The following is a 22597-nucleotide window of genomic DNA, read 5'->3' as shown; positions in this document are numbered from 1 at the left end:
TTCCCCACAATCCTCTGCTTGACTCTCTCCGCAGCCTGGAGCAGCGTAACCTAGAGCTGGAGACAGAGATGGTGAGCCTGCACGAAGAGCTGGACCAGGAGAGGAAGAAGTACACCATGGCGGAGATCAAGCTGCGCAACGCGGAGCGGGCCAGGGACGACGCCGAACGCCGCAATCAGATACTGCAGAAGGACATGGAGCAGTTTTTCTCCACATTCAGCGACCTCACCGCCACCGGCGCCACCACGGCAACCGAGCCCCGGCGACCAGACCGCAACAACCCCATCTGGATACAGTGAAGGAAGGCTGTTAGAAATGGAGCAGTGGGAATGGGTTCAACATTTGGTGTAATGGTTACTGGAGCTCCAAACAGGATTTGGCTGCTGGTTGGTGAAGGCAGGCCGGGTTGTGACATGGCAAAGGTTTATGCAGGGATGTAGGACATCCTTGGTTTATGACATCTTTGACTTTGCTTAAATATAATAAATGCAGCAATCACCTGGGGTGATACAAACTAATGAACAATAAAATATTGATATTATCTGTAAATACAGCGTTATTTAAACAGCTCAGCTCCCACTGCAGACACTCTCCAGCCTCATCACAAACTGTGACGCTCGCTTAGCTTATCAGATGGGAGTAAAGGGACAGTACGCAGTGTCCTGACTATCTCACTTTAGCTCCCAAAGCCAGATAGGAGGGAAGGTTGTGTAGCAACAAAAACATTCACCGACCTTTGACCTGAAACATCGACCATGCCAAAAACGCGACCCCCGACTTTATTCACGTTTGAAATCTAACCAAATATATATGAAGAGCCTATTGTTCCATGTATTTGTGTGTCTGCTCGTGTACATAGCGGGAAATGTATGTAAAGTAATATTTTAATGTTTATCTGATATTTAAGCAAAGGTATAAATGTGTGATATTTACATTTTGTATCAAGGGTTTTCCTTGCACTTACCTTGGTTTTTATTTTAGTCTCGGCAAAGTGGTACTGAATGTCCTGTCCGTGGCTGTGTGCACCGTTTGGAGAATATACTGTATACCGTATATGTGTCTGTGCTTCTGTGCTGTTACATTTACCCCATGACCAAAAAAAAAGAGCCTGAACTGTAAATATTTTATAGATCAATGGTAGACACTACTTGTTAGTCTGCACTGTGGTTTGGAGCATATTCAGATGGATATGGCATGTTAGGAAGAGATATTGGAGAATGTTTTGTCGCTTGGAATATAAAGGCTGAGTTGCACAATTGCAGAACCCCCCCCCCCTTCCTCAATTAGATATTAACATTAATTCAAAATTTCAAATTATGGAAAGTTTTCTTCCAGTTAAGTCTTTGAGGAAGTCCAACTTGAGTTTGAGAAGCCAATTCTAAAACTTTTCTCAAACTTTCCCCTGTAAAATTCTAATAATATATCCACTTAAAGGGGCAAACCGCCAATTTTACGCATCAAAACGCAATTTGTTGGACTAGGTGGACACTATTCTGCAAGGAAGGACGACTAAAGACTTTTGGGCTGTAGAGTGAAATGTGATACCTCTCGTTGGTGCTTTAGACAAATGTTGGTGCTGCGACACTTAAGCCTCTACTGGAGCTTTTAACTTCTACAAGAGGCTTTAGTCTTCAAACTTGTATTTTTCAGAAACCATGTGATGTCATAGAGATCAGTATCCCCTCTCTACACACCAACAAAAGCCTTCATCGAGTTGTTTTCCTTTCACTTGCCGAATAGTGCGCCTCAACAAATGGCGTCATCCTCTTTTAAGACGACTCTCTGCTTTTGTTTTTCCTCTTGAATTAGCACAGAAACGTGAGCTGTAGGTACAAAATACTAACACAGATTTGTGTTTGTGGATCATTACTGTGAACCAAAGAGGATTACTGCAATGGATGTGTTGGCATTGATGGTGTAAGCATGATGGTGCATGTATCTCAGAGTTGAGGAGGGTCAGTGAACATTAAGCGAATGTGTGTCAAGTGTCTGCATATCAACAAAGTGTATTTATGTAGCTTTCAACAAAAATGTCTACGCGTGATGTGGATGTTATTAATGGGTACAAAAGAGGACACAGTTCAGTACGGAACAGTGGGGCCGTGCTTGCGTACGCTCCCAGTCACACAGGCCTGTTGCTGGCTACTTTTCCTGTGGCGACCAGGGACCCATTTCAACCTGCTGCTGGCCATTGCAGGACCTCTGGAATGTGCAGACAGATGAACAAAAAGTGCCTGAACAACGGAGTAAGGGGAGGGGAGCCAGGGCGTCTCATTTTGCACCCGTCACCGGGAAATAATAGGCTTAAACCAAGCTGACGGTGTCACCTCGTTCCGTGAATTCCACCCAAAAGAGCAGATTATGGACAGACGACAGAGGAAGAGGAGGACTGGTGGGCTAGTGGAATATTTTCATGACATGATACTTGATACACAAAGATCATTCAGAAAATTTCATTAATATGAATAAAAGTGGATTTTCATGTCAGTGTCCTTTTCCTATTGATTATGTTTGATTCTGTCAGGTTGCATTGTTTCATTTGCAGAAATGGGAAACGTCAGAAGTGAAATGTACCACTTTTGACGCAACTGTACTTTACTTGAGCATTTGTTTTTTAGATTAAGACTTTACACTCAACATGAAATAATCTTGCAAAGTATTGTCATAAAGTTGATTTTTTTTTTTTCAATTTTAGTGTTAGTACATTTATGTAATACAGGATTTAAGCACTTGGAGAACTTACAGGTTTTGGTCACATACTCAAACAGCTTGATACTGAAAGGATAAAACTCTATAAGATGATTTTCTGATTTTCTATGAGCTAAAACACCACAACGTTGTTAAGTGACTCCGCCCACATTACCTATGGATCAGTAGTGCTGCACAATGACGTAGAGTCTGGAGTCTCTTTATGACTGGTGAACAGCGGCTCCCAGTTTAAACAATGTAGCTAATTGCACATAAGGTCAGTGCACATCTCCAGGCTTCCTTTTTACACACATTCTGCCTGAAACACACCAGCAAAGACAAGTTTTGGACGTTAGCAGATGGCCTCCAAAGAAAGTAACAACAAATACTACAGGAGCTCATAAATCAGATATTTAATGACTAAGAACCAAGACAAAACACAACATTTTCCAAGGTCAAAGGTTTTGTTTATTTTCAATCACATACATATACTATTTTTACATACACAGTTCCTTTAAAATGTTGAGTGTTTACAGTAACAGCTTTCAGTTAATTTTTTTGTTGTTGTTGAACAATTTCTTTTTCTTTTGCATTTGTTTTATTCGACTTCATTTGAAACGCTATAAGCCTGAAGCTTTGAGATCAGCGTGAAATAAGATACATTTTTCAACCTGACAATGTCAAAAGAATGATTCATCGAAACGGCACGGAGGAAAAGGAACGAGAAAGAAGAAATAGTAAAAGAATTATAGAACAACATCACCTGATTCAGATGAGCTATACAGGGGGTTTCGTCATTGTAGAGTTCTATATTTCAGTTCACATTTAAAGTTTAAACATTTGCTTTGAGCATCACCCGACCCTTGCTGTAGCTTACCTCCCTGTCTGAGTGCAATAAGTGTGTATTGCGTTGTTGGATTGTTGTTGGTATTTACAGAATGACTTTAATCAGATTCAAAAACAAAGAAAACAGAACCCAACAAGCTGAAGTGCTGAAATGAGTCATAAGTGTTTTGTGTTGGCACAGCTTGAGTACAAGATGTGGCTCATAACTTGTGACATCTAATCAATGTTTCATAACTGGAAATATAATTGTGGCTGAATGACAAACATGAATGGTTGACAGACAGATGTGACTTTGGCTGATCTTGAATCCATCTGGGATTATTTTGGGGTCCCTTTGTGGAAAAATGACCAGGATTTCCGAAAACACATTTCTAATTCTAAGGATACGGTGAGTGAACATGAACACACACCACTTCCAAACACATGACTGTACTGACATAATCGATACCTCTCCAGTTTACAGTCAAAAACACACTCACACATAAGTCAGGCTCTTATACGGAAAGAAAATCCACGAAAAAATGAACTTTTTTGTTAAAATGCCAAATCACATCTTCCCATCGTCAACCTTACAGACGGTTAATGTGGGACGCTGGTTTGTTTTTAATCACACAGCAATGACGCGCGAAATAGAAAAACCATACATTTCTACATTCAGTGCTGAAACCCCCAGCTGTCCCTGGATTAGAATCAACTCTACTTCAAGCATTTGGCATGAAATAAGACCACGGGCTGAAAATAGAACTGTTTGAAGGGGCGTCTTATCAAAAGATCAATCACATCGAGGAAAAGAAAGAAAGGGGAGAAATACAGTATGATTCAGATGAACAAATTTGGTTGGTATGGTCTAAAAAATGCCCTGTAGAAAACCTTGATACGCTGTAGGAGCCCATACATTCACTATAGACCCCAATGGTAAAAATTCAACAATTGAAAAGTTCCACCATGTTTGAAAGGATTGCCCCGCGGCCCCCCTCCTGGGCCAGACCCTGAACACAAAGCCGAGCTGACCTATAGCTTATTCTGGAGACCGCCGCCCCCTCAGTCGCCCCTCTTCGCCCTGTGACGGTACTGTTAGTCTATGTGTGTGTTTCATCGTAGACAAGCCACAGGCAGAAAAACAGCATTGATAAAGTCACGTGTATTTGCTGTGTATCGTTTTTGAGTTGGGGGGCGGGGGGGGGATTGGTGAGCCGTTGTATGTACAGAGGCGGGGTGCGTTATAGAATCCGTGCAGAGAAGAGAAGCACAGTGCTGCAGCAGCTGGACTGGAGATCACTGAAACATGTTAGGACATGTTAGGAGACAAAGGCGTGAAAGGTGCTGTCACCATGCCTCTTCAATGATAAGAACAATGCGTGTGTCAGCATAAATTGCACTGTTGAACCTCTATGTTAGATCACTGAGCATGTGCGCCCTGTAATCTATGTCCATGAGTGACGCAGGATGACAGAATTTACACATTAGGTTTATTATGGGGTATTTGGGATTCTGATTTTGTTTTGTTAGTCACCTGATTGTCTGTTTGTGTGTTCCATAGGTTACTTAGTGTTCTCTGATTGCTACTGGCCAGATACAAGGAGACTGGAGACATAGTATGAAACCAGCAACAGTTAAGCTGGTCTCTTAGACAATTCACTTCATCAATATTGAAAGCTAATTTAAGAAGATTAATGAAGTCCAGAGTACCAATTCTGTCTTGTATGTGACAGCCAACTGCTCACATGCTTCACATTAGCCAACTTCATTTATGCATCCTACTGAAAAGTTTGTATATCCAGATGTTTGTGCATCAACGTGTGTTGAACAAATTCATGCAAAATATCCTAAATTCCTTGAAGAATTTCACCATAACTTCCTCTGAACTGCGTTGCGTTACAGGTGATTTGTAATTCATTGCAAGCATCTGAAATGTTACATGATTATATTTGCCAAAATTCTACATGAGCTCAGCGATTCACTGGCTTATGTAAAATAATCGCTTCGTATTAAAGCACCCTCATCTGTCCTGTCAGTGTATTTGCCATGACGGAATCCACCAAAATCTGGAGTTCTGGGGTTAAGCTGTGCTCTGGATTGATATAAGGCAGGAAAAAAACAAGTAAAAAACCCAGAGGGAAAAAGACAACAAACCAAAACAACACTGAATAATTCTGCAAAACTGCATCATTCCAAAAAGGCACTTTCCATATTCAGTTTCCATCTATCTCAAATAAATAAATGAACCAATGAACTAAGCTCACAGCTAAAAAAATAAAAATAATGTACTCAACATAAGCGTCTGTTAGGTAGTCTGTAAATCCAGTTCCCTTTTTATTAACGTGAGCAGTCCTGCAGTGAAATTATATACATGGCTTTGGAACAAAACACTCCATCGCTGTGACTCAATATTCTGCCTTTAAACATCCAACAAAGCCGCTGTGTTTCTGGCGGTCAAAATAAATAAGTAGCAGTGACTCAGAAACACACCAGCCCCCCTCTGGCATAATGGTACATACATGCAGGGGCTGCTGGCGGACCGTGGAGTGGCAGAGGAACATGGAGGATGGGTGGATCATACCAACACACACTGCTACGGAAAAATAAAAAGGAAATTCCGCGCGAACCAGACTCGTTAATCTCACAAAGTCTTGAAAAAAATCTAAATAAGCTTAAGTTTAGAGTATACTGACCCTTTAAGTCCCAAACTCAGCCCCGACATTCATCTCTTCTCTCACTCACAGACAAACACACTCACACACACATGCACACACACACACACACACACACACACACACACACACACACACACACACACACCTGTTCTGTGACCGGACCCCTTCTCCTGTATTGTCTGCAGTTGAGTTAGTTTACATTTACAAAAAAATCCCTATACAGACTCTTATTTTTAGCATACAGTGAGATTAGCGTTGTTTTAAATCTAACCATGCAGGACTACAGCGATAGGCAGGGGGCGGGGGGCAACTCAGGTGGAGAGCCGTGATGTGGCAAGGTGTGCTAGCCAAGAAACAAAAACAAAACAAAACTCCCAGTGTACTGGCCGTCAGTCCCACTCTGCGTGCCCCTCAGCTGTACAGAATTACATTATTTACAGAAGCACAGGGAACATTGCTCTGGGTGAGATATCCCTGCAGAATAACCACATAAAAACACACAAATCTGGCAACCTTACATTGGGGGTGTGTGGCATGTAGGGGATGAGTAAGGAGGGCGTCTCTAACAATACTGCGGGGTGGTTACATAAGGGGAAAAAGGGGGAAAGGAGAGTGGGGTGTGTATTGTACAGTGATGAGGAACTAAACGTCAGCCCACCTTGCCACAAAGACTGAAGCGTAAACGCTCATGTCAGGAGTTGGGAGACCTGCAACCAGTCAATATGCACTTTACAGGAGATGCAAGTCTAAGCATTTGGTCATTTTGTTGGTATGCTGTATACAAGATATGTGGGGTAATATAAGCAAAGCATCTAGAGGATCATTAACATATATCTCAGTTCTTTTGTTTCAGTTTAAATACCACAGCTGTTTTTGAATGACAATGCACAGGCTTTAGATTTCATCATTTTAAAATTTTTTGTTCTTAATATATGAATTCTGATCTTTTCATTCTTTTTATGTTTTGTTTGACGTTTTCCTTGGATGGTTCTTCACCTCCGGAAGAACACGGGGTTGCGCAGGCAGGCAGCTAGTCACCTGCAACACCCCAGGGGTCCCGCAGAGGTCTCCAGGCTGCTGTCGGTGTCTGAGGCCAGGGTCTGGTCGGTGGACATGGAGGAGATGTCGTTGATGGAGGAGGAGGGAGGGAGGCTCTCGCTGCTGTTCACGGCTGCACCTGTGCTGAGGGAAGCAACAGCAGCGGGGGGGTTACAATGTAAAAGAGTCCTGTTCAAGACAGGGGCGCAATTATACCAAATGCACAAAGAGTGAGATATAACTGGACACAATCAACCACAACATCGATCACAGTGTGTCTATAATGAGACAGTGGATTTGAGGTTCGGGTCCTGTGGTGCCACTAAATGTTCAGTTTTGAATTGTGCTGATGTTTCTAATGTTTTCCTCCTCCAAGGAAACACCAAGTGGCCTTGTCAAGTCAGCATTCATTGCAGTTATAGAGAATAAGAGGGTATCATCAATATTCATCTCTGTATGCATCTTGTCTATTTCCACATATCTCAAAAAGTGATTTGCATCGCCCCTGGTTACGTTCTAAAGATAGCTAAAATGGCTCTTTAATCACCTAAAGTTGCTGAGTCTCTTCTTCCATCACATCCATCTGCAGTCTGTGCATAGCCATGTGCATCTTTGAGCCACTCAGTAAGAGTAAAGTGAGTGGGGGAGAAAGTGGACCAACCGCTTTTGCTTCAGAGGACGCCAATAATCTAGTGATGTACGTGCACAGTCCTGCAGGCAAGTAATAAATCTGCTGTGTGTGTGTGTGTGTTCTGTAGGAGGTAATTGCTTAATGGAGACTGGCAGCCATTTCAGCTGACCAAACATACAACACAGAGCTAAGCGGCATGAATGTTTGGCATCAATTCAAGTAGTCATTAGACAATCAGGTTTGTTTAAAAAGAGAAATGACTGTTAAAAGCATCGATAAAGTAAGAAAAGCTCTGATGTGAGATTGAAACTTCATCTTGTGTATTGCTTAGAACGGATGGCATGAACTTTAATTACATCTACTAACCAGCAGATGTCCCCAAATCTTCACTCACTTGTGAACTCAGAAGAAGCTGGAGAGAGATCAAGGTGAACCGGAGGAACTAGCTGACAATCAGGATGATGCAGAGCAGGTGAGGGAAAGCTTTGGAGTGAGGATGTTAGTCTGCAGCTGGAGGAGTTGCAGATAAAAGCTCCATGAGGCTACAGCTGCCTTGAGGAACCATGTCACTCTACTAAATGATGAACCTGGGGACCTGCAGAATGATTTGCTATACAAGAGAAAACCGCCCGACAGTTAAAAACATTCTGAGGATTATGGAGATTCTGGGTCAGCTCTCTCTTGAGTGAGAGTCAGACGTTTCTGGAGAAAGTCGGCCAGTTGGAGAAATCTCTCCCTACTGAGAGAACCCCAAGCTCTAAAGGCTGAGGCAGGCCTGGCCATCTGAGGGGTATTTCTCTTCCTCAGACAGACGGTAGTGGCTCACAAGCACCTGGAGAAAATCCAGGCCACTTATCTGGAAGGACTGGAGCAGCAGAAAATGAGGACAGCAGGATTATGGACGCCACAAGCTCTGCAGCAGAAGGAAGTAGACCGGGCAGAGAAGAAGTGGCAGAAATCCTGCTCACTAACCAAACTTCCACACATCCACATCCAGCTGCTGAATGATGTAGGTCCCTCCCTCCCATATTTTTCAATTCTGTTTTATTCTATTCTCATTCTTCATTGCTGATGTAAGAAGTTTGAATATAAATTACCTGAATTAACTACAGTTTAGTACAACTGATAGTCATCTCATTCTTCCAGGGACACACTTGCGTATGTTGATTAGATGATGTAATCATTTTAGACTAAATGACGTGATGAGCAAAATGGATGCATTATAGAATTTATTGCATTATAGTCTTGGACTGGTCAAGATCCTGTTAATCATTTGATTCCACACTGCCTCTCTGTGGCAAACCATGAGAATAGCATTGAAGTTGCATAACTTGCAAGAAGCAATGTGATGGAACATGGACCAGGGACCCCAACCTCAAATCATGATATGTCCATACATACAAACACACACTACAGAAAATTATATGAAGCCACATAATCTTCATAATCACAGTCTAAAATTATTTAGCAAATTCATGTCACGACACATAAAACAAGAGGGATGAGACGGACACATGGTCAACAGCACAATGGATTTCTCTGTTTACAATGGAAACTCCAGTAAGGTTGTAATAAATTCACTTACAGAGCGATTAGGGTTATGCACTGAGAGTACCTGAAGGTGAAGGTTGTCCCTTCACAACGCCATTCTTCGTTCTCTCCTCAAAATTCATCACCTCTTTGTAGATTAGTTCTGCAAACCACCAAGTATGGAGAGAAAACTCATTAAAAAATAATTGAATATGCTTAATGTGTCAAATTAAAGTTTTATGGTTAAAGTATGAATCTGTATCTGCAGTAATCCGCACCTTTCCATTCATCAATGGAGTGTTCTCTTTCATCCAGCTGCTTGTCGTAGATCTGAGGTGGAGGCTAGAGGTAGAAACACAAAGGCTTAAGTTAATAAGCCATTGATATTCAAATTGCAGGAACATGTGGTATCCAGTTAGTCAACTTTATCTAGCTGCATGTTACTTGACCCCCCCCCCCTCCATCCATTTTATACTAATACTAATGAGGCACTTGTGAAGAAAGTGAACTTCACTCCTAAATACTATTACAACATTTTTCATTTATTAGCAAGGAGAGACAAAATACAAAGGCGTCATTACAGGCGTCATTTAGCTAGACGCTTTTATCCAAAGCGACTTCCAACACACACAATTGAAATTTATCTTGCACCCCCTCATATCACACACACATGCATTACAGACATGGTGCAGGGCAGCCATTTACGGCGCCCAATAGCAGTTGGGGGTTCGGTGCCTTGCTCAAGGGCACCTCGGCAGTGCCCTGGAGGTAAACTGGCAACTCACCAGCTACCAGTCCACTTACTTGGTCCATACGGAACTCGAACTGGCGACTCTCGGGTTCCCAAGCTGAATCCCTATGGACTGAGCTACTGCCGCCCCATCCATCCATCCATACACACACACACACACACATATTGAGTAATCAAAGATGAGGATTTACCAGAGTCCAACTCACTGCCTCCACCTCTGCTGGATCGTACCAAACATTGATGTAGGGGTGCTGTAAGGCCTCGTCCACCGATATCCGTTTAGAAGGGTCGATGATCAGCATCTTAGACAGCAGGTCTCTGGCCTGGCTCGCTGTGGTTTGGAAAAACAGAAACATCCTGTTAACAATATGAGAGAGAGAGAGAGAGAGAGAGAGAGAGAGAGAGAGAGAGAGAGGAGAGAGAGAGAGAGAGAGAGAGAGAGAGAGAGAGAGAGAGAGAGAGAGAGAGAGAGAGAGAGAGAGAGAGAGAGAGAGAGAGAGAGAGAGAGAGAGAGAGAGAGAGGCAAAACCACCCAAACCAGGGAATATGTTGATAATTCTATATCTTTTTTCATTTTGTGCAAATTCTGTTGTATCCCAGTTCAATATGTGTAATTTGATTCAGTATGTTGCAAATGTAGTACAGATACAGAAACTGATCCAGTTATTTAATTTCTCAACATGCAGAAATGTCACTGGTATCAGCAGTTTCTCCATCTTCAGTCTCTCCTGGACTGATCTGAAATCGAGAACCCTTAACCCACATACATTCCCTCTCCTACACACACTGACCTTCACTACAAATAGCGCCTCACCCACAACAACTGAGAGAAAGATAGATGAGCCTCAGCGTCAACACATCAATAACCCAAGGATGGAAAATCTGCAGAATCTCTTCCATGCTTTCTCCTTCTTTCCCTCTCTATCTTCAGTCAGACCAAAGCCTTTGAATCCACTCCAACCTCAAGCATGATGGCGGCTGCATTTCCTTTTTTCGCCATCACTCTAACAGGGAGCAGCCAGAATACAAAAGTGATTCATGAGAATCTCACCAGGCAGTGGCTTTGAAGTTGGAGCAGAGCGACGAAAAAGCATTCTATTACTTTTTTAGAGGAATTTTCCATATTTAAAAATACCATAGATCACTTTTTTTCAAGGAAGATGGGTTTGATAAGAGATGGATCAAATCCCCTCTTGGCTGCACAGCCTGACATTCACAGCATGACAGTTAGTGAACTTATCTAACGGAAAAAAGCCCAAGAAGGCACGGTTTTAAAAATCACAACTTCATGACCTACATAGGACATAAAAAACCTGCGAAATGAGTCAATAAATCAACCTGCCAGATATTTTCTCCTACATATCAGAGATAATGATGCACACCCAGGAGTTTGCAGTTTGGCTGAATCACCCAGCAGCACCCAGAATGTCAGAACGCGTGTGTCTCCCATGTGGCAATGCAGCACTGCTCAGCCAAAGACTCTCTGCACTGCTCGAGTGGCAGTTACGTGTCCGACAAGCAGAGGGAGTTAACACCACTCCAAGAATGGCCATAAACTTTATTGAAACATTTATTGAACAGACCTCAGATTTCCATTATGATTTACTGCAGGCATTAAGAGCCTGTTGGAACTGCATAACTGCAAAGTGCAGCAGCAGACACGTGTGCAAGGACAGTGAGGGCGTAACCAAGCAACACCCTGAAAGCTAATGTATATAAAATGTTTTTTTGCACTCAATAATCGTATCTCATACGTGTGAGTCTCTCATTAGTTATATCTGCCAGTTATTCTGTCCTGTAGGCGATAAAATTGAACATAAAATGTTTTTGGCAAACGCTGACTGTCCCAGAAATACAGAAATATTGTACAATTAATCATTCCATACATTTGAAGATGCAAAGATGGGCACATGAAGTACACAAATTATGGCTCCATAAAAGTAAAAGTGCAGGTTCTCACCTTTGAGTTTGTTGTGCTCAGAGTCAGCAGGGAAAAGGCAGTCAGGGAAGAGTTTGGGAAAGGTGAGGCCTGCATACTTTGGCCTGTTCTCCACATAGTTCCTCACCGTGGGCTGCAGCTTCTTCATGAACTCAGGTGCGGGCGTACCCAGCTGCTCGATCACTTTGTTCCACTGGTCGATGTCTGATGTGTTCATTTAGGATTAAGGAAAACACACATGGAACTAGAACACAACTTCATTTTTGCATAATTTTGCGTTTCTGTATCTGGTCTCATGTAATACCTCAGCAATCTCTGGCACCAGACTTTCCTTCTTATGAAAATGAAATGTGAGCTGGGGGAGGGAGAGAGCATCATGCATGAAGAATATAAAGAAATTCAACAGATATGTATTCATTTCCAAAATATAAAATGAGTAATAAAATATCACATAGTAGCTGTGGAAGTACATGCTCCTCATCCTCATCATAGTTTCTTCACTTGTCCTTTTGCGTGTAAGTCATTCATCATGGTCTGTCACGAGACAGAAAGTCTGAACTGATCGTCTCTATTCCCTCTCTACGGACTTAGAATCATTGAGTATTGACACACTGTTCTATGTTGGTGGTCTGATGGTACAAAAAAAGCTGTGAGCCTGTAAAATACCGCTTATACTGTATGTTTATTATAATAGATCATCATCATCATCATCATCATAAAACGGCTTCAATCAATGCCATTAATCCATCCTTTTTATCAAACTTAACCATTCTATTCTTACCAGTGAAATAGTTTCACTCACCTCAAAACCGTGCTACTGTGAGTTCTATAGAAGTGTCAATAAAACAGAAATAACATTAATTCATTCACTGTGTGCTTTGTTGGCTGTTTGAAGTCCATTGTTCCCCGTGCAGAGCTTAGCCGACCTATAAAGCAGGAACTGGGTCACATAAAGGCAGACCTGCTGATGAACTCCCTAATGAGACTTATTTGTTTGTGCACATTCATCCGTATATTTTGTGTATTTGTTCAAACGCTGTCCCTCTTTCAATGACCCAAACAGTTGGCCACCAGGCCCACCAGAGTTCCACCGTTAAGTCATCATACTAGAATGTTACACGCTCGTCCACCTCTTCTTTATCTCTATTTGCACTTTGGTCACAATCTATCCAAACATCTCCTTTTTTTCATCCACACGGCTGTTAAGCAAGTGTTTGGATTCGCCCCCACAGCTTGAAGTGATTCCCTCAGCGTGTTTCCATCACGCTCAATTGTTTTCAGAGTCATTTGTGTGTTGAAACAGGCACAACTGCTCTCCAGAGAACAGTCTTGCAGGATTTCGACAATATTCGGTTTAAAATCAGACAAGATAAGGGAGCGTTAGAGAGTGGCGGGCGAGGTCACAAGGATACGGTCCATGCCGGGAAACAGCACTGTCCCTCTTATCACCTCTCCAAAGATGCAGCCCACTGACCACATGTCCACTGGAGATGCGCGCACACACACACACGCACACACACACACACACACACACGGGATACATGCGCTATCATTACCAAAGATCTATCAACACAAAGCATTTCTATCTCCTAGCTGACTCATTAACATGCTTGATATTCATGTTGTCATGGCAACAGTCGTCCGATATCTTTTCCCACCACTCCTTATGTAACTATACACTAAAACAAAGTGCGACATGTTACTATATTCGGACTCTCTGCCCCTCCAGTAACACATAAAGAAGCGTGTTTTCCATCATCTTCCCTACTGCACCACATACTTAACAAACTGTACTGAGCAGCTATAGAGAAGTCAGTCACCCTGAGGTGCGGTGTGTCGTGACCCATGTAGCCAGATTGGTGTTCTATATCATCGTCTGACAGACACTCAAAAAGGTGCAGATAAAGTCACCCGGGTCAAAGCCTCTGCAGAGTGAATTATCAACAAGAGCGCTGGTGCAGAGCCCGATCTATAAGCAAAAGATTAACGAAAAACGGGCCGGTCGAGGAAAGGATAGAGTGTCGAGTGAGAGAGAGGTAGAGAGAGGTAGAGAGAGGGCTTATTGCAGGGGTCTTCTGCTTCTCTGGTGCATTAATCTTTCAGGGACTACATGTTCCTAGAGTAACAGTCCCAAGCACCTTCAGACACGCTGGCCTTGTGGAGCTCATTACTCTAACTTATCTTACAGTATTTGGCAGAATATGAAGATGATTTAAATCACAACTGGGACAGTGACAATTTTCACACCTCTACCTCTCTCATGACGAAGCTTCATTTTGTCATTGAAGAGAGTTTGGACCATTAACCTAAAATATTACCTTTGCTCCGGCATTCTTCACAGTGATGAGTGAGGGAATGTATGAAAGAATTATATATTATTCATTTGTTGGGCACTTAATAACTATGCATGACTCGCACGTGTTAAGAAGCAGAAGCAGTATTCTCAGCATTTATCCAACTCCTTTCAGCTAAAAGGAGTCACACTTAAATACGCAGAGAGGGAGAAAATGTCCTCTTGCCAAAACACGACTGTGAATTAAAGCTCTCAAGACTTCCGACATAGACTGCTCATTCTGTGTTATTGCAGCACAAGTGTGTTATTAAAAGACGATCAGTGGGAGTTGACACTGACATGTGTTACAAAGCCAGCTCGGTGTAAGTTTCAGTTAGAATCTGCACCTCAGTAACATAGAGAGAATATTGGAGCAACGGGCACAGAACAAGCTTCCATCAGACTTTACAGAAAAAAAAACAAAGTAAACAAGATTGGTTTCCACACAGAGCTTAATAGATCTTATTCTAACATTATAATGGCCAAAAGAGAAAGAAACAAGTATAAAACGCTGAATATTTGGCTATTTATTTCAAATAGGTCAAAACTGTTTGCCTGCTATTGCATCAGCTTTATTTCAGTTGCTTATTCAAGGTTGCTGCATGTTTTCCAGCTTATTTGCTTTGTTACAGCAATTCCATTAATGCAACTCACTCCTCCGCCAGATCCAAGTCTTTATCCAGATCTGGATGTGGACCAAGTTCCAGTTAGGTGGATTGGTTCTCTTAGATGGTGGATTGATTGTCTGGTTTTGGCTTCAATTAAATGAGAAAAATGCTAAGATCCCTGTTGCCACGCCCCAACCTTCCAAACCAACAGAGACAAGTGGAGGTGAAAATGCAATTTGGGCATTATGTCATGAGGAATATGTCTTAATTATACTAAATGGTAGTATTTAACATTTATCATCTAGAACAGCTATAACTAAAGAGTGTTACCATCAGACCAGGTCGCAGTGTGTTAACAAGGATACAGTCCCGTCCGGGGAAAAGGATTTTGTGGCGCACCATTTCTCCCATAATGCACCCCACCGACCATATATCCACTGCATGTACCAAGGTGAGCGTGGGATATAAAAGGGAGCAGAAGAAAGGAAAGGTTAGTAATTAAGACACAAGCTTTCTGAAAAGGAGGAAACAATGACTAATAAAGAGAGACGTTATTCCATTTTAGAGTATTAATTAGCAAGTTCCACACGGCTACAACTATGCAGGGACAGATGAATGAGACGTTAGGTAGGAGAGTAGGAGAGAGAAAGAGGAAGCAGACTCGAGAGGACAGGCTTCCTCGCTCATCCCTGTGACTAATGATTCATAATTGGAGACCAAATGCGTTCGGAATGTGGGGATTGTGACGAGACCGTCAATCTGTGCTGCCGCTTTGATGTTTCATACGCAGTGACTCATACCTTCAACACCTCTGTGCCCTTTAGTTCAGTTTGTGCAATCATGTAACCACTCGCTTTCCGCAGCATCAATGTCCATCAAAGTCTATACCCACAGAAACACATACAATGAGCTTGTGCTACATTAAGTCTTGATGACCATATTCCTGTTTTTGTATCAGACTCCAATTGTTGATCTTGTGACATTATCTCAAAGTAGACCTGTATGTCCTTTCCCTATACATGGACCAAATATCATCGGTCCCCGGTGGTCTAAATGTGCCACTGGAGATATGGCTGCTTTATTAACTAATTGATGACTTAATAAAGTGAAATTGGTGGAGTTGTAAACGTTTTATTTCAGCGTGCATTAAGCTTCCTCCCACCTTCACTTCAAAGCAGATCGATTACACTCATAAAGTCAAGATTTATGCTGTTAGATATGAAACATAAACTTTTGTCGAGGCATCGCAATCACTGCCAGCTGTTTTAATACAGTACGACTGAGGCCAATCACCAGCAAGGTTAAACTTTTATTGATATTAACGACTTTCTGGCGTTCTCACCGTTCTCTTTGTAGCCCATGCCCAGGATGACCTCTGGGGCTCTGTAGTATCTGGTCACCACGTACGGGGTCATCATGAAGCTGGTGCCTGCGGTCCTGGCCAGACCAAAGTCCAGGATCTTCAGGGTGCAGTCTGACTTCACCACTATATTGCTTGGTTTGAGATCCTGGAGGGAGGGAGGGAGAGAGAGAGAGAGAGAGAGAGAGAGAGAGAGAGAGAGAGAGAGAGAGAGAGAGAGAGAGAGAGAGAGAGAGAGAGAGAGAGAGAGAGAGAGAGAGAGAGAGAGAGAGAGAGAGAGAGAGAGAGAGAATGTGCATTAGTGCTGCTCATGTCGCACTAAAAAAGGTTGGTTATTGCAAGAAACTGCAACAATACGCTTATCATACCAGGCAGGAGCACGCTGATACAACAATTTCAGTTTAAGGTTAGGGGTATAATTTAAATGTCTCTGCTTTCAATTTGTGCTACTAGTCACTAAGCGTCCATCCATTTTCTAATGAGCCACATTCAGCTGACATGTAGAATGTTAAACTAATTAGGCGAGGTGATAAAGCGAGTGACTGATGACCTTTTCAGCCCTCAACACCTGCAAACTTTATCAGCTCCAGTAAGCACTGACTAAGAAGTCCCTCACAAACATTCACGGTCGATTCAGGCCCGATTACTTCGCGAAGAGAGCAAAGGAAATGTGAGTGGTCATTATTATCAACGTAAAACCTCTACAGTATCTGATCTACACGCTTTGCTTCATTATGACACAGCTCCTACCCTGTGAATGATGCCGGCTGAGTGAAGGTGTTTGATTCCGCACAGCATCTGGTAGAGCAGGTAGGACATTCTCTCGTGGTCCAGCTCCATCTGAATCACCTGGCACAGGTTGGCGTCCATCAGCTCCATCACGAGGTACCTGAGAAAAGGTGGACGCATTGATTTACAAATGATTTACACACCGATCAGCTGGGTGAATGATGAATTGGGATACTTTGATGTACATATACTAAACTAATTCCAGATTTTGGTAATAGCATATTGGATATTAGAGATAAAGACCAGCGTCCAGACTTCTGGTTGGAAATGAAATGCATATTGCCTGATAAAAAGACGCATGAATCCTACTGCAGCACTACTACTTTACAGATTGTTCTAAAAGTGAACACGCTCATTCATCATTCAGTGTGAGAACAAGATACTGCCAACAGCCTCAGATTACACCCACTTTCACTGAATACACCCGCACGGTTGTGTGTTCTCACAACAGCAAGAGGGGAAGGGAATCATGGGCACAAAATGGAAATGAAATCCCTCCCCTTCTTGTCCTGCCACCTTACATTTGAGATTCATTTGTGTACACCAAGCGGACCCGTGTTTGTACTGCAAAGAAGTGTATGCTGTACTCACACATCCTGGAATTCCTCTAATGATTTCTGTGGTGTGAAGACATTTAATAAACTGATAATCTGGAAGAGAAGAAACAAGAAGCAGAGGTTTCACTTACAACAGGAGGGATTGGTGATTACACTGATGCCTAAAAGGTCTCAAATAGTCTAATTTGTGACATTTCCAGCACGGTTTTCTGTGATTTTAGTTGCTTCTATCGCTCCTTCCCTCTCTCCCTCCTGTCCTGCATTCCGTCTTCCCTCTGTAATCCCCCAAAAAACTGATCACTCACATTTTTGTGATTGACACATTTCATGAGCACCAACTCCCGATACGCCCTCTTGGCGTGGGTCTGGTTCTGGAAAGGTCTGCTCAGCTTCTTGATGGCGACGTTTCTGTCCAGAACAGCATCATAGCCCGCACTGAGAGAGGGGAAAACCACAGAGAACAGCGGAAAAACTGAAAAATGACATAGCTGAAGTGGTGCTGGCAGGGAAAGAGTAAAAGACGTTATGTAAAAGAATTGGACATGGCAGGTTGCTCAAATTGAACACACATTTTAGAATTATTCAGTGAATAGCACACAGATGAAGACAGGTCATGTTTTCACTCTCTGTTAAATCCCTGTTTCTTTCCTCATCAATTCTCCTCAAAGCACCCGTGTTATAAGCCAACTCGGCTTGGAGAAACCAAGATTGCACGTGTAGCTCTGTATACATCACCAAATGGATTTTTATTGTGGATGGCTAGGCGGGACGCGCTGTGGTTGGCTTGTCATGTCTCTGTGGAGACTGCAGGCCAGGGATGATGTGTGACCATGGAAACAGCAGAGCCTTCATAAAAGCATTAAGCCAATAGGGTTTGAGCAAGTCATCAGCAGCAGCCCCCCCCCCCCCCCCCACACACACACACACACACACACTTTGCTGAGTGAAAGATGAAGTCATGAAATTACTTAAAAGACTCCATCCTTCCTAATATGCTCATGAAAGCTCATCCTGACTAAGCACACGGGTCAAGAGAGCAGAGAGATACGCGCAGATTGCGATGATTGTGGGCGACAGTATTGGCAGAGTCTTAGCTTTCCTCATTAGCATGTTGTCAGGCTGTTCGGGGGGCGGAAAGATCTCTGATTGCGTAAGAACAGAATGACGTGCTGGAGTTTTGATTTGAGATTAAGCTTCTGTGTTGGGTGCTGCATGATGCAATCTTCAGTCTGGAAAGTGGGTGTACTGTATGTTCCGGCTATAAATAGACAAATGTTTATATTCATGGAATTACATCATCGAAACAATCATTTGATTCATAATATTGCAACCAAATTGTCAAGTATGAAGCATCTATAATCTAAATAGGACTATCTTCATTGCAAATCTGAATTTATCTCCACAAGCAGCAGCATAATCTATTAGTCCTGCAGGTTTTCATGTTGTTTGGTTGTGGTTACGCCATCACCATATGACACAAGATGACAGAGCCAAGCACACACAGCAAAGCAGGTTCTATTCGATTTGCTCTCTCTCTCCTCTACATTATCCTTCCCATGGACACAATCCCAGCATTAGCCGCCACGGCCATCTGTGGCTCCTTTGCAAATGTACAAAAACTCTTCATGTGATAACGCCTCAGGACACAGGAGGTAAAGGATGGCAATGAAAGACGGAGGGCGACAAGCTGAAATGAAAAACCTCAGCCTGGTTCATCCCACTGAGGTTCTTTTAGGCACGTATGGCCACAGTGAGATGGCATCAATGTAAATATGTCTAACAGATCATTTGACACAGCACACGTGAGGCTTTTCTTGGCAGCACGTTCTCTGCATTGTGGAAGCGCAGGCATGACAGGAATTGCAATGAACATGAGCCCCATCTCTGAGATCTGGATTAAGAGCCCATCCTGCTCAGCCCTTATGGCCCATAAATACATAGTAGTGGACAGTATATAAGCCCTGTGGTACTTCTCACTATTACTTTCACACTAAAATAGCATCATCATTAAGGTTTTCTGTTTTTTTAATCTAGTTTTAAGAATCTACAACAGCAGCTACACCTTAACATATCTATCATTAATATTATCCCTGTATAAATTGAAGATATGTTCAGATTTATAACTAAAGATTTGGACTTGTAGGTGAAAAATAGGCATTTTCTGATGCTCAACAACTCCATCCATTCATCATCCTTCCCTCCTTCCTTCTATCTGATAATAAAGTTGATTTACAGTTGTGTTTACAAAAACACTACTAGCTTCAGAAAACATTTATAACTTTGATTTATTTGTACTCCAGTATGGATCTGTGCAGTAATAGATAGTCAATCAATTTAAGAGCAGCAACAACAGCACAGGCTCCAACCACCACTTCTGATGGTGTTTGGATCCCAGTCAAAGTCTTAAGGGCAAACAATTGAAGGTTTAAAGCTCAAAGCATGTCCAAATGAATTTCCACCTCTTTCATTACATTTCTTCACCTGAAAATGCTTTACACAACTCATCCTGTGTAGTCAATGAACTTAATGTTGGGATTGGTCAGGAATACGGCAAATGTAAGAGAATTTCCTCAGTTTTGTCACCGACTAAGTGAAATCAAAGCACATTAACTTAAATGTGATATGATGTAAGGATGTAAAAAGAAATGCACTCACCAGACGATTCCCTGAGCGCCAGAGCCGATGGGCTTTAAATTCTGGTAACGCTTTAAAACTGTGAAGGTTGAGTCTCCCACTTCTACGCTGTAGAACTGGTTGTCCACTTTGCTTTTACTCATGTTGTAATGCTTGGCGATATATGACACATCCACTTGTTTTCCAAAACCCTGCATGATGCAAACACAACCAGAAAACCTCAGTTAATGACGTGGAAGAGCTGCTGTGTCATCACTCACCTGCCTGCTGGTCAAGCATCTGGAAGAGAATCAACAACTCTCAGAATAAGAGTACCACATTATATGGGATATATAGGATATGAAATTAATCTAGTCAATCAGCTGATTTACTGTTGCTTATCATAAATACATATCAGGTAAAATATCGGCTTTAATGTCTGTAGTAGCCTAGACCAAAGCCATTTTTCTTTTATTCATGTGCACACAGTCATCAAGCTATAATTACTTGGGCAGAGCAGGTCTACAAATGGTGCCACAACAAAAATATCAGTTAATTACGCAGTCTGTAATTACAACACGGCTCACAACCCAAACAAAGCTGTGGCGCTGCATGAGGGGCATTACACAGAGGGGCAGGAGTCGCAGGAGTCATCACAAACACCACGAAAAATTAACGTTTGTGATGGAATACAATGAACACGGCTGACCAGTCATCCAAATCGATGATCAAATCATTTCATCTGATTGGAGTTTATCCTTTACTGTCCAGCCAACAGGGCCACATGGCTAGTACACATCCAAACATCCATTACTAATGAAAACATTCCATGCAAAGTGTCTGAATAATTCAACAATGGTCTAAGATTAGAGCATCATTACAGTGGTTGGATAGCTCTTATCCCGTAGCAGTGGTTCTCGAATCTGGTTCTCGGGGTTCAACTGCTGCACTGCTTACTTTGTCCACTGATCAGCTACATTAGGTGTGGTCACTTGATCAATAGGTTGGGTGGTGCCTTACAGATCTTGTTGGCTGCTAGACAAGTAAGACATGGAAAACGTGCAGAGCTGCGGCGCTCCAGAACCAGGAATGAGAACCACAAGGTTTTATAATGACATTGCTCACATACAGAAATTGTTGTTTTCATTTCCAGTGATTATGTATTTTAATTATCAATACTGAAAATCGCATTTGCAGTAGTTTAGTGAACACTAATAGCCTCAATCTTAAAGTTTTGACTACTAGGGGTCAGAAAAACTGAGTAACACAAAAGGCCTTTTTCCACAGTCACTAGAGCCCTCATTTATTCTGTTAGTGTTTCATCTGCGCTTTTCCTGCTTTGACGATTCCAAACGTCTGCACAGTGAAAAACAACAACTTTCTGACTCAGCTGAAGTCTTTTTATCTTATACCTGTCAAACTTAAATCCCAATTTCCCTTCTCCTTTGAGCTTTGGTCTCCACTAACGCTTAAGAAGAAATGTCTGGGTAAGACTCAGCTTTCTTTGTCAGCCATGTGTCAACTTTGTCTCTGGAGGCTCATGCAGACATTTTGGGCTGACAAGCCTTTTGGGCTGTCACAGACAAAAGTTACGGGAATAGAGACCTTTGTCGGTTAATCCGAAACGGTGGTCCTATGCTACCTGGAGAATCAAAACACTGAGGGGCATTTAAGAGGTTTGAATCTCCACAGAGCTGCAGATTTAGGGGACATATATCACATGTAATATGAAAAAACATCACATGTAGAGGTTCAAACCACAATTCCACAACACATAGAGCAATGAAGGGGAAATGGAGGGGAATGAATACTGTACCTTTTTTTACCTGTAAGGAACACACACCTGACAAAAGGCTATCTTCACATCCAGGATTGGTTGGCTGCAGTTGTATAAGAAATGTCTGCTCATAAATACCTGAAAGACACAAACAGAGGAAGAACCCCAGAGTCAAAAAGTGACCAAATTATCATAATAGTGGTCCAGTGGTAAAAGGCATTATTTCTAATCTATGACCTCCTGAGAGGCTGAAGCATAATATTTCTCATTCTTGTTCTCCTCTGACTACAGTCATATTAGTATGAGACAATCCCCTCCCCCCTTATAAACTTACAAGTAATAAAATTGATCTGATTCAAAGTACACAGTCCTCCAAAGACTATTAATTATTCACATTACTCAGTTCTATGTGATACTGGTTATGAGTCAAAGATCTTTAGATGTTTAGATGTTTTGGATGTGAACAATAAATTGTGCTTTCATA

General features: G+C 42.2%; 2 protein-coding genes across 3 annotated transcripts in view; one reads left to right on the top strand and one right to left on the bottom strand.

Moving 5' to 3' along the window:
* The window catches only part of arhgap24 (Rho GTPase activating protein 24), a 51289-nt gene extending 48810 nt beyond the window's left edge, over positions 1 to 2479 (top strand). For both annotated transcript variants that reach the window (XM_076158408.1, XM_076158409.1), the window contains one exon: positions 35 to 2479. In XM_076158408.1, coding sequence (XP_076014523.1) covers positions 35 to 299 — 265 coding nt within the window. In that variant the 3' untranslated portion in view covers positions 300 to 2479. The remainder of the gene's footprint in view (positions 1 to 34) is intronic.
* On the bottom strand, positions 2123 to 22248 carry mapk10 (mitogen-activated protein kinase 10). Its single transcript, XM_076158410.1, is given in 14 exon segments — positions 2123 to 2167; positions 2169 to 2202; positions 7227 to 7365; positions 9473 to 9550; positions 9666 to 9729; positions 10345 to 10469; positions 12099 to 12281; positions 15383 to 15454; positions 16360 to 16525; positions 17128 to 17266; positions 17758 to 17816; positions 18029 to 18158; positions 20379 to 20548; positions 22180 to 22248. Coding segments are annotated over 14 exon segments (1470 nt in total). The 5' UTR covers positions 22246 to 22248.
* Between the last annotated feature and the right edge of the window lie 349 nt (positions 22249 to 22597).

Source organism: Genypterus blacodes, unplaced genomic scaffold, assembly GCF_046128005.1.
Source record: "Genypterus blacodes isolate CSIRO-AG114 ecotype Tasmania unplaced genomic scaffold, CSIRO-AGI_Gbla_v1 ptg000077l_1, whole genome shotgun sequence".
Taxonomy (NCBI): domain Eukaryota; kingdom Metazoa; phylum Chordata; class Actinopteri; order Ophidiiformes; family Ophidiidae; genus Genypterus; species Genypterus blacodes.
This window is presented reverse-complemented; position numbering and strand designations above follow the sequence as displayed.